The 12,795-nt window shown below is 42.9% G+C and overlaps 1 protein-coding gene across 4 annotated transcripts; it reads left to right on the top strand.

Moving 5' to 3' along the window:
* The first annotated feature begins 642 nt into the window (after positions 1 to 642).
* Calca (calcitonin-related polypeptide alpha) lies at positions 643 to 5,595 on the top strand. 4 transcript variants are annotated; one of them, NM_001033956.1, is made up of 5 exons: positions 702 to 799; positions 1,756 to 1,850; positions 2,435 to 2,575; positions 4,475 to 4,658; positions 5,162 to 5,595. In NM_001033956.1, exons 2-4 carry the CDS (start codon positions 1,765 to 1,767, stop codon positions 4,632 to 4,634), a joined length of 387 nt encoding a protein of 128 aa, NP_001029128.1. In that variant the 5' UTR covers positions 702 to 799; positions 1,756 to 1,764; the 3' UTR covers positions 4,635 to 4,658; positions 5,162 to 5,595.
* Positions 5,596 to 12,795: the final 7,200 nt, after the last annotated feature.

Raw genomic sequence — 12,795 nt, 5'->3', positions numbered from 1 at the left:
GTTTCTGCCTACTAGCAGGCCCTTCAAAAGGGGACCAGGATACCCACTGAAAAGTTTAATATGTTGAGCTTTCGTGCAGGCCTTTGGGGGTTTGGGGGGGGAATTTTGAATTTTTTTTCGTTTTGTTTTTACCTGTGGTCACATAACCAGCAACGAGGCAGCTACAAGGTTCAGGTCTGACAGAGCCCCTGTGTCCAGCACCAACACCTTTGGCTATCAGCCTAAACCTGTGCCACCCTGCCAAAGCCAGCCTTGCAGACCAAGAGTCCACCCCTACGGTGCACTAAAGTCTTCCGGATTAGGCACGGACTAGGGTCGGGGCACGATTAGAATCAGACATGCAGCAAGGAGTACTTGAGATACTGGACTCTACTCTCCAAGGTCCAGAGATTGGAGTCGGGGATGTTCAAAGTCAGGAGGGAAAGAAGAGATAAAATTTACCTTGACGTCAAAAGGCCCTCCAAATTCCCGCTAATTTTAAGGGTGGTTCTCACTGCTCCCCACCATCCTCCCACTTCCATCAATGACCTCAATTTAAATTCAAATGGTGTCATCTTGCTAGATGCTCGGAGTTCTGGAAGCACCGAGGTGACGCAATCTGTCTGGGGCACGGGGCCCTTCCACCTATTGGCTGCCTGGCGCCCCGGGACCCCTCCCAACTCACCGCGGCGGGAATAAGAGCAGCTGCAGGCGCTTGGAAGCACAGGAGCCGCTGCCCAGATCAAGAGTCACCGCCTCGCAACCACCGCCTGGCTCCATCAGGACCCCGCAGTCTCAGCTCCAAGTCATCGCTCACCAGGTGAGCCCTGAGGTTCCTGCTCAGGTGGGTCGTTCTACTTTTCTCTTCCTCTCCTTCTTCTTTCTCCCGGCTCTCGCCTTTAGTCTTTAGTTTGTCTTCCCTGCCAGTCTCCGTTAGTCCTAGCCATGGTTCGTGCCAGATCCCGATCCAGATAGATCCGGACAGAACCCGTCCGCAGAGCCTTCCTCCAGTTTCGCAGGAGCTCGGACTCCAGTCTCACCTTTCTCTCTGCACACCTGACCCGCCTATCCTGGGACTCTGAGCTCTTAGGCATCACGCATGGAGGCGGGCGTAGCTCTCTTTAGATGGCGCTTTCAGCATTCTTGTTTCCTGGGAAATTGGTCCAGAGTCCGAGCCAAGCGCCGAAACGTAGCGAACAAGAACCAGCAGCCACAATTGCAAGCCCCGATTCGGGACCCCGGGATTTCAGAGAAATGTTTCGGCGTGAACTTTAGACTGGTTCTTGCAGGCAACTGAGTTGCCAGGGGGTGGAGCAGTTGAGCAGTGCAGCCTTCAGCTTCTCACAGATTTCAAGGCAGAAATATTCCCTCCCCATAGCCTTTCTTTCTCACATTCTTAGGTGTCTGCAAAAGCCTCATGAAGGGAAGACAACTCTATACTTCCCTGGAGATAGACGTAGAGACAGGAGACCCCTAGGACTCATAGAATCCTTGAGACTGATCAACAATTTACACACCACCACATCACTGTCATCACCTTCCTCTGTCTGTAGGGCTAAGGTTCTTTCCAAACCGCATAGGCTACATGACCACTGGACCTTACAGTCTTCTTTGTCAATGAGAGAACAAAGGTGATAAGAAATATAGTTATCGGTATGAAGCCAAACTCTCAGGGAGTCACAGGCAGAAGCACACAGAAAGCCAAGTCTGTGGGCTTATAGAACTTTGAACTGGTACAAATCAATCAATCAATCAATCCATATTCTTGTCTTGCAGGGAGGCATCATGGGCTTTCTGAAGTTCTCCCCTTTCCTGGTTGTCAGCATCTTGCTCCTGTACCAGGCATGCGGCCTCCAGGCAGTTCCTTTGAGGTACGTGTAAAGACAGGAGTCCTACTGTCCTGGGACTGGACAACGACTTATGTGTTAACTACAGAGTACCAAATGTTTAAAAACCAACTCTCTTGCAGAAAATATATATGTGTACATAGACAAACACAAAAGTTCGCTACAAACCTTTTTGATATAAAGATGAAAATATACAATTTTCAAACAGACAGGATATATAGTACTCCACATCCTAAATTTCAAGTAGCTCTTTCACTAACAAAATGCTTTGATCACTTTCCCCACATATTTAGTATCAACAGTTAAACCTTTTTGTTCAATTAACCCCTTATGAGACATGAATTTTACGCTGATCTGCTAACTTGCCAATAAATATTACTGACTCTAATTTATAACCTGTTGATCTATTCTGGTCTACTTAGAAACCGTATCTATTAAAATGGGCCCCCATTCATATTCAACACTAATTACTTTGTCACTTTAATTATGGCTGCACTTACCACTTAACTTGTAAAATTCCTAAGCTGAGGAGGACATTGGCTCAAGCCTCTAGTGTCAGTGGCAGGCAGGGAATCAGAGTTGGTGCTAGACTTGCTTCCCTTCCACAGGTCAACCTTGGAAAGCAGCCCAGGCATGGCCACTCTCAGTGAAGAAGAAGCTCGCCTACTGGCTGCACTGGTGCAGAACTATATGCAGATGAAAGTCAGGGAGCTGGAGCAGGAGGAGGAACAGGAGGCTGAGGGCTCTAGGTAAGGCCCCTTACCCGTGCCTAGAACATCCACAGGAAAGCGGAATCCAGAAGGTAGGAGAGAACACTCTGGTCACCTGGTTGCTGCTTAGCTGGACATGGGGTCCAGCTATTCTCAGGCTCCAAAGAAGACAGAAGTCATCTGGTAAGACTTCGGTTTAAATCACACTTGAAAGATATATTTCTGAAAGCCCTTAAGGGAAGGTTTGGAATAACTATAGAAATTAGTCGGCTAACATCGGGGAGAGTTCCTGACGTAGTATGAGTTAAGACTGGTAAAACTTAAAGTCTGCAGAGATGTCATTGTGGTCATAGGGCAAAGGAGAGCACCCCTCCCTATCCCTGCCTGCCTGTGTGCCCCAGCTTAGAAACAAACCAACGCTGGCCTGGCTCCTGCACTGCGCAAGGGAAAGCATGGGTTAACCTACATCCACCCTGGGAAACACCCTTCCAAGCACGAAAGATTGAAGAGCACAAGGAATGCCAGAAAAAGTCACCCTTTTCCTCTGCCCTTCCCCCACACTTTTCTGGCCCACCACACTCCAGGCTTTCCCAATACTGTATGTGTGAACCAACCTCCTACCACCCCCCTCCCAACTTCCAGTTCTGTGACTGGTTTAACCAGCCCTGGTGCATGGCACTGCCTCGCATGTCTTTTCCCTGCAGCTTGGACAGCCCCAGATCTAAGCGGTGTGGGAATCTGAGTACCTGCATGCTGGGCACATACACACAAGACCTCAACAAGTTTCACACCTTCCCCCAAACTTCAATTGGGGTTGGAGCACCTGGCAAGAAAAGGGATATGGCCAAGGACTTGGAGACAAACCACCACCCCTATTTTGGCAACTAGGTCCCTCCTCTCCTTTCCAGTTTCCATCTTGCTTTCTTCCTATAACTTGATGCATGTAGTTCCTCTCTGGCTGTTCTCTGGGCTATTATGGGTTACTTTCATGAGGCAAAGGATGGTATCTGGAATCTCCAATGGGTGAGGAGAAAGGGCCTACAGGCTAAAAGAGAATCACCCAGGAAGATGGCAGAGAGCCAGGGCAGTCATCTGGATTCCTAGTAGAGCTTCTCAGTCTAGTCTTGCTTCATAAAGTGTTGGTTGTTTGGGAAATAAAGCTATTTTTCTAAAAGGACTTGAGCCATGGTGGTCATTGATGTAGCCCACATCTCAGGCTTCATAGAGTTCAAGATCTATGGTTAGAAGTAGTCTTAGCCCCGGAGGTTAAGCAGTCATAATTTGGTGAGTGATGCCCATGACTCAGGTCAAGCAGTAAGAAGAGAGGCGACAAGGCACAGGTAAACACTGCTGGGACTGGATGCTCCAAACCCTTCCTTCCTTCAGGTAAGACCGGGGTGGTTTTGCTTTGCCAAGGAAGGTCACTTGGATCTGACTGGGACATGAGTCCTTGTGAACAGGCTCAGAGGTGGCATCAAAATTCACTCTAGCTTATAAATCCTTGCTTATTTGTACTTATATGGGCACAGTTGGCTGTAATAGCCCTGTGTTCCATGGCCAGTCTACCCAAACCCCATCTGGGTTTTTGAATGCCTCTGGGATGTCTAAGGGAAGTGATCACAGCATTTTCCCTAATGGCCTTGTGATTGTCTGTTCTGATAACCATGTTTGGGAGAAACACTTAAAGCTAATTGGTGCTTCTGAGAGCAGCAATATTCCCATGTTAATCCCATGGGGCAGACACCTCCCCAGCCTCAATGACACACTCTCTCCCCCTCCCTCCCTCCCTCCTTCCTTCCCTCCCTCCCTTCCTCTCTCTCTCTCTCTCTCTCTCTCTCACTCTCTCTCTCTCTCTCTCACTCTCTCTCTCTCTCTCCCTCATCTCTCTCATCTCTCTCCATTCTCTCTCCCCTCCCTCCACTGCATCCTGAATATCAGTGTCACTGCCCAGAAGAGATCCTGCAACACTGCCACCTGCGTGACCCATCGGCTGGCAGGCTTGCTGAGCAGGTCGGGAGGTGTGGTGAAGGACAACTTTGTGCCCACCAATGTGGGCTCTGAAGCCTTCGGCCGCCGCCGCAGGGACCTTCAGGCTTGAACAGATAATAGCCCCAGAAAGAAGGTGACTTCCTTGTACAACTGGTAGGAAAATGGATGCCCATATATCTCAGGGATATAAGCCATACTCTGAAGCTCACTGGGCCCATGGTTCAGATACCATTTTATAGCTTCTTTACTCCCTCTCCCTTTCCTTCTCCCTGCCTGCCTGCCCTGCCTTTCTGTTCTCTCCTGTGATGCTTTGCTCTAAGACCAGGAGATATAGAACCCATGTATTTATTCATCACTGTAATTGCAAATATTCTACCATATGTATTGAGAGCCAAGGGCATTATATCCTTTTAGTATACACTACAATGTAAGAGAAGCCATAGGTTTAAGAACTGTATTGGTTCTCTACTGGGTATATAACCATTGATGGTTACTTAACTCTCACTGAGTCTCAGTTTTCCCCCTTTATAAACTAGGAACATCAACAGGACCTACCTCCTAGTATTAATAGGAAGCTAAATGAAATAATGTCAAGAGATTGACAATATCTAAATTTTATTCTTTTTTTCCTCCTAGGTTACACAATAAAGATAAACTCTAATTCTTTTCATGTATAATTAAAGTCATGTGTCAGAAAGGCTGATGGAAGACACATATATTTGCATCCTTCTTGGTACTGAAACCCTTCTCCCTATGACAGGAAATAAAGCTAAGTGCAGAATAAGCTCACCATAGTTGGCTATTGTGCATCGTGTTGTATGTGATTCTATATCCATAACATGACAGCATGGTTCTGGCTTATCTGGTAGCAAATCTAGTCCCCATAAACCACCCTGTCGATGTTGATAACTCTGCTAAACCTCAAGCGGATATGAAACCACTGCCTCTTGGTCTTCTGGGGACACATGGTAATGTTGTGACTCAATGGAACCATATGCTTAAAGAACTGTTAATGTTGTCACTTGTGAGCTTAATCAAAATTAAAAAATATGTATTTTCGATATCCTCAAGTGGAGTCTTTGCTGTTACTTATACTGTGTTTTACAAGAGAGCTTTGAGTTTTGGGGGGTCTGTGAGCACTTTGTTGAAGCAAAGGCATTGTGCTTATGTGATTCTTGCTGTCTTAGAAGCTGAGTCTCTGGTTAACCTCGTCCACTTATTAGAATGCTGTGTATGTCACAGAAGACAATGCGTATTTATTTCCAGAGACTGATCTGGTTGCCAACCACAGAGATTACCTGTGACTCTTCATTTCTCGGATTTGCCTTTACTCACCCTTGCTCTTTCTTCCCATAAAAGTCCCTTTCTTGTACCTCTTGGCCTATAAAGACCTTTAGAAATGGTAACTTGTGGTTTAAATGGAAAACAAATGCTAGCCAATCTAGAATGGTCATCAGTGCCATCCGGACCCTTTTTATTATGTGAGACACATAAAAGAATCTTCGTCAAGATCCTGAGAGAGACATCTGCACATTTAATGAGCATTTGCTTACTGGTGCCTCTATTCTAGGCACTGGGAATTTTGAACAATAAGCAGAACAGACAAAAATTCCTGCTGCATGGACCGTACATTCCACTTAGGGGAGCCTGAGGTGATGAGCACTGCAGAATCAGACTTGCTACCCACAGGAGGCTAGAATGTCATCATTTCTGATGCTTTGTTGCATGTTTGCCAGTAACAATATCCCTGGTATCTGCTGAGACCCACCAGTGGCGAGTCACTAACTGGGACCCAAAATGAGTAGGTAGTCAGTCTCAGTGGTAAAAAAGGCAGGTAGTCAGAGTTAGTTACATGGAAAACTCAGCCTCTTCTATCCCTGACTATTCTCTTAGGCACATTTAGAATTATGTTTCTTCCTTCCTCCAGTCTATTCAACATAGTTCCCTAGCTGTCACTGTGAACAATGTAAACAACAGGCTCTCTGATGTTTAAAATGCTTCAATGACTCATCTCCACATCTCTCCCCTTAGCACGTCTCTGTTTTATTGGTGTTCTCCTTACCACTTTATCTTTGAACATACCATAGTTTTTCTTACTTTGTTTATTGTTTGTGCCAACCACCATAAACAAAGCACATATCAATAGCTATGTGTCCATTTTATTAACTGTTCTTATGCAAGATACAGAGGAGTGTGCCTGGAGCAAGGCAGCACTCAACAAGTAGTTATTGAATTGGTAAGTGAGTAATGTAGTTAAATCTTGCCATTTATGCTTGTGGTCAAGTCTTAGCTCTCTTCTGGTCTGGTTTTCCTCAGTCTTAATTGCCCAAGATATCCTCAGTTATTTCTTGGATAATGAATCCTTCAATTGGCTAGAATCTTCAGTGGCCATTGTACACTACTTAATATTGTACGCAATTCAACTGCATCCTTCTTATCCATTTGATTACTTATCATCAGCAGAAATGCAAGGAGCACATTAGGTGTGATACCTATGATTAGGTAAAGAGTTAAAAGTCAGGAAAACAAAAATGTTTTAACCTTGTATTTAGGGTTACTTCATACTTACACTGAATTCACACCAAAATCCTATGGATATTTTCAAGATGGCTTGGAAGTCTACTGAGTGAAAGAATAACCCTCAAACAGAATCAGGTTCAGTGGCTCGGAAACCTAAGAATCAATAGATACCAGCAGCCCAGCAGGTGAGACCACACCATAGAAACAATTCCTTTCAGCGTTGAGGCAGCATCACTGTTTCCTCTCCCAGGCTACATAGACCATCACAGGGACGAGAGGTCGTCTAATACCAATAAACAGTCGGGGATGCGCTGTATATGCTGTGGCTAAGTGGATAAACGATCCTTCACCATGCTGCAGAAGTCTTATGTACTCTCATCCTGCCATGGCCTCAGGAAAGGTCATGTTGACTCCTCTGCCCTTAAAGGACTCTAGGCTTGACTATGTGACTTGTCTTAGCTAAAAGGATATTGTAGCCTAAAGGCAAACAAAAGTCTAAAATGTGTTTGCGTAGTTGAATTTTGTGCTCTTGAGTTTTCTTTGTTGTCATGAAAAGAACACACCCAACCTCACACTTTACAAAATTACTCTTTGCCATATTATTCAAAATGAAATATGGAGCTAATTCTAACCTTCAGCCTAGATTCAATCCCAGCCAACACTACTTGAGTTCACCTCCAGCAACTGCCCACACACTCACAAGCAGGAAAAAGAAATGCTCACAATCCCCTGACCTTGACCTAATTCGTGTGTTATTGTGACAACAGGAAAGTGCTTCATAAGATTTGGGAGGTTAAACTGTGTCTTTCTCAAGTTTATATGTGGATACCTTAACCCAACAAAGTGACTACATCAGAAGTAGGGTCTTTTATAATCTAATTAAGGTAAAACGGGGTAACAGGAGTAGGGTCCCAACTTGATGAGACTGCTATCGTTTTAGAAAGGGGAATGCTCTCTGTCACTCTCCTTTCACACAGAGAAGATTCCAGCTGTGGACAGAGAGGTCCAGGAAAAGAAGCCTTAGTGGGTTCTAACCTGGATTCTGTGCTTCTGGAGAGATGTGACACTAGAGTCTATTGCTTATGCCACTCAGTGTGTGGTATTCTTTACAACAGCATGAGCAGATGAATACAGAAAGTCCATTACGTTGGAGTAAACCTTTTCGCTAATAAGTCAATGCTTGTATATCCTCTGTGCAAAGCCTTCTAAAACTCCCTCGTTCTACTCACAGTGGCTTTATGGATGGCACCCAATTCATTCCCTTGACCTTTCTCTGTGCCAGTGCCTAATCCACTTCCATTTCCTTGGGAACTTCTTAGAAATCTGTATTCCACCCCTTCTGCCTGAAGCAGACCTCTCAGTGTGACAGGACTGACAGCAGATATCCTCTTTTCCTTCAAGACTACTGAAACACTAACCTACCACAGATGCCTTCAGCATATAAAAAATAACTGGCCACCTCTGCTCATGTGCTAGCTACTATATTAAGATTGACCTTTATTCACAGAACATATCACTTTCTAAAATAAATACATGTATTATTTCTTTTCTGTGTTCTTCTACTAACATAACTGAAAAGGAAAGCCATATATATTTATAACTATTTCCCTTAAAATTATAATTTCCGGGTTGGGGATTTAGCTCAGTGGTAGAGCAGTTGCCTAGCAATTGCAAGGCCCTGGATTCGGTTCTCGGCTCCGGAAAAAAAAATTATAAGTTCCTAGAACATTGCAGTCCTTTGATAATTAATTAATTATAAAAATTTAGTTTTTATACCTGAGTTCACTTTTAACAATATAGTACATCTTGAGATGTATTAACTTTGGTTTCTAGTTTTGGTTAATGATATAATTACAACTTCTCTCGCTTCCCTTTCATCCCTCTGAAGCCTCTCATATACTCATCCATTCTTTTTCAAATCCATGGCCTCTCTTTCCATTCCCTGTTGTACATGCATGTATGTACACATAAATACACTTATATTTGAAGTATAATCTGCTGAGTGTAAGGTTGCTTGCATATATGTTTACAGGGATGATCATTTGGTATTGACTAATTTAAATTAAAACTTTTGATTTCCAGTTTAACTTGAGAGTTATTAGGTAGAACATTTTATGATATAAAATAATTTTTAAAAATTATACATCCAATCTTTCTAATCTACATTTTGGTACAGTGTTTTGATAAAGTTGTCTCTCCTCCTCTGAATATTTTTGTTCCCCCTTTTAAGAGGGACTGAAGCATCCTCACTTTGGTCACCTTCTTCTTGAGCTTCATGTGGTCTGTGGATTGTATCTTAGATAATCCAAGCTTTTGGGCTAATATCCACTTATCAGTGAGTACATATCATGTGTGGTTTTTTGTGATTGGGTTACTTCACTCAGGATGATATTTTTTAGCTCCATCCATTTGCCTATGAATTTCATGAAGTCATTGTTTTTGATGACTGAATAGAACTCCATTGTGTAGATGTACCACATTTTCTGTATCCATTCCTCTATTGAAGGGCATCTGGGTTCTTTTCAGCTCTGGCTCTTATAAGTAAGGCTGCTATAAACATAGTGGAGTATGTTTCCTTGTTATATGTTGGAGCATCATTTGGGTATATGACCAGGAGTGGTATATCTGGGTCCTCAGGTAGTACTTATGTGAAATTTTCTAAGGAAACTCCAGACTGATTTCCAGAGTGGTCGTACATCTTGCAATCCCACCAAAAATGGAGGAGTATTTCTCTTTCTCCACATCCTTGCCAGCAACTGTTGTCATCTGAGTTTTTGACCTTAGCCATTCTCACTGGTGTGAGGTGGAATCTCAGGGGTTTTTTTTGATTTGCATTTCCATGATGACTAAGGATGTTGAACATTTATTTTTTTTATGCTACAGAATCTTTTTTATTGGATAATTTTTATTTACATTTCAAATGTTATTCCCTTTCCCCATTTCCTGTTCATAAGCCCCCTATCCCCTCCAACTCCCCCTTCTTCTATGAGGGTGTGCACCCTCCCCAACCATCCCCCCTTCCCACCCTCTGACATTCCCCTCCACTGGGGGCTTCCAGCCTTGGCAGGACCAAGGGCTTCTCCACCCATTGGTGCCCAACAAGGCCATCTTCTGCTACATATGCAGCTGGAGCCATGGGTTTGTCCATGTGTAGTCTTTAGGTAGTGGTTTAGTCCCTGAGAGCTCTGGTTGGTTGGTATTGTTATTCTTATGGGGTTGCAAGCCTATTCAGCTCCTTCACTCCTTTCTCTAACTCCTCTAATGGAAACCCCGTTCTCAGTTCAATGGTATGCTGCTAGCATTCGCCTGCCTCTATATTTGTCATGCTCTGGCTGAGCCTCTCAGGAGACAGCTATATCAGGTTCTTGTCATCATGTACTTCTTGGCTTCATCAATATTGTCAAATTTCGGTGGCTGTATGTATATGGGCTGGATGCCCAGGTGGGACAGGGTCTGAATGGCAATTCCTTCAGTCTCTGCTCGAACTTTTGTCTCCATATCTCCTCCTCTGAATATTTTTGTTCACCATTTTAAGAAGGAGTGAGGCATCGGTATTTTGGTCATCCTTTTTCTTGAGCTTCCTTTGGTCTGTGGATTGTATCTTGGGTAATTTGGACTTTTGGGCTAAGATCCACTTATTAAAGAGTACATATCATCTGTGTTCTTTTGTGATTGGGTTAGGACACTCAGGATGATATTTTCCAGTTTCATCCATTTGCCTATGAATTTCATGAAGTCATTGTTTTTGATAGCTGAGTAGTATTCCATTGTGTAGATGTACCACATTTTTCTGTATCCATTCCTCTGTCGAAGGGCATCTGGGATATTTCCAGCTTCTGACTATTATAATTAATACTACTATGAACATAGTGGAGCGTGTATCTTTGTTGTATGTTGGAACATCACTTGAGTATATACCCAAGAGAGGTATAGCTGGGTCCTCAAATAGTACAATGTTCAATTTTCTGAGGAACCTCCAGATTGATTTCCAGAGTGGTTGTACCAGTTTGCAATCCCACCAGCAATGGAAGAGTATTCTTCTTTTTCCACATCCTTGCCAGCAACTGTTGTCACCTGAGTTTTTGATTTCAGCCATTCTGATTGGTGTGAGGTGAAATCTCAGGGATGTTTTGATTTGCATTTCCCTGATGACTAAGGATGTTGAACATTTCTTTAGGTCTTCTCAGCCATTCCATATTCCTCAGATGAGAATTCTTTGTTAAGCTCTGTACCTCATTTTTAATAAGGATATTTGGCTCTCTAGAGTCTAACTTCTTGAGATTTTGTATATATTGGATATTAACCCTCTATTGGATGTAGGATTGGTAAAGATTTTTCCCAATCTGTAGGTTGCTGTTTTGTCCTAATGAAAGTGTCCTTTGCCTTACAGAGGCTTTGCAGTTTTATAAGGTCCCATTTGTCAATTCTGGATCTTAGAGCATAAGCCATTGGTGTTTTGTTCAGTAAAATTTCCCCAGTGCCCATGTGTTCGAGATGCTTCCCCACTTTTTCTTCGAGTTTGAGTGTATCTGGTTTGATATGGAGGTCCTTGATCCACTTGGGCTTAAGCTATGTACAGGGCAATAAGAATGGGTCGATTTGCATTCTTCTAAATCCTGACCTCCAGTTTAAGCAACACCATTTCTTGAAAATGCTCTTTTTTCCACTGGATGGTTCTAGCTCCTTTGTCAAAGATCAAATCACCATAGGTGTGTGAGTTCATTTTTGGGTCTTCAATTCTATTCCACTGATCTACCTGCCTGTCTCTGTACCAATACCATACAGTTTTTATCACTATTGCTCTGTAATACTGCTTGAGGTCAGGGATGGTGATTCCCCCAGAAGTTCTTTTATTGTTGAGGAAAGTTTTCGATATCCTGGGTTTTTTTTTTGTTATTCCAAATGAATTGGCAAATTGATCTTTCTAACTCTATGAAGAATTGAGTTGGAATTTTGATGGGGATTGCATTGAATCTGTAGATTGATTTTGGCAAAATGGCCATTTTTAGTATGTTAATCCTGCCAACCCATGAGGATGAGATCTTCTTCAATTTCTTTCTTCAGAGACATGAAGTTCTTGTCATACAGATCTTTCACTTGCTTGGTTAAAGTCACACCAAGGTATCCTATGTTATTTGGGACTATTGTGAAGGGTGTCATTTCTATAATTTCTTTCTCAGCCTGTTTATCCTTTGAATAGGAAGGCTACTCATTTGCTTGAGTTAATTTTATACCCAGCCACTTTGCTAAAGTTGTTTATCAAGCTTAGTAGTTCTCTGGTGGAACTTTTGGGGTCACTTAAGTATACTATCATATCATCTGCAAATAGTGATATTTTGACTTCTTCTTTTCCAGTTTGTATCTCTTTGACCTCCTTTCATTGTCTGATTGCTCTGGCTAGGACTTTGAGTACTATGTTGAATAGGTAGGGAGAGAATGGGCAGCCTTGTCTAGTCCCTGATTTTAGTAGGATTGCTTCATGTTTCTCTCCATTTATTTTAATGATAGCTAATGATTTGCTATATATTGCTTCTACTATGTTTAGGTATGGGCTTTGAATTCCTGTTCTTTCCAAGACTTTTATCATGAAGGGGGGTTGAATTTTGTCAAATGCTTTCTCAGCATCTAATGAAATGATCATGTGGTTTTTTTCTTTACATAGTGGATCATGTTGATGGATTTCCTTATATTGAACTATGCCTGCATCCCTGGGATAAAGCCTATTGATCACAATAGATGATCATTTTGAT

The sequence above is a fragment of the Rattus norvegicus genome, chromosome 1 (assembly GCF_036323735.1).
Source record: "Rattus norvegicus strain BN/NHsdMcwi chromosome 1, GRCr8, whole genome shotgun sequence".
NCBI classification, from domain to species: Eukaryota; Metazoa; Chordata; class Mammalia; order Rodentia; family Muridae; genus Rattus; species Rattus norvegicus.
The sequence above is the reverse complement of the archived record's forward strand: the minus strand, read 5'-3'. Positions and strand labels throughout refer to the sequence as shown.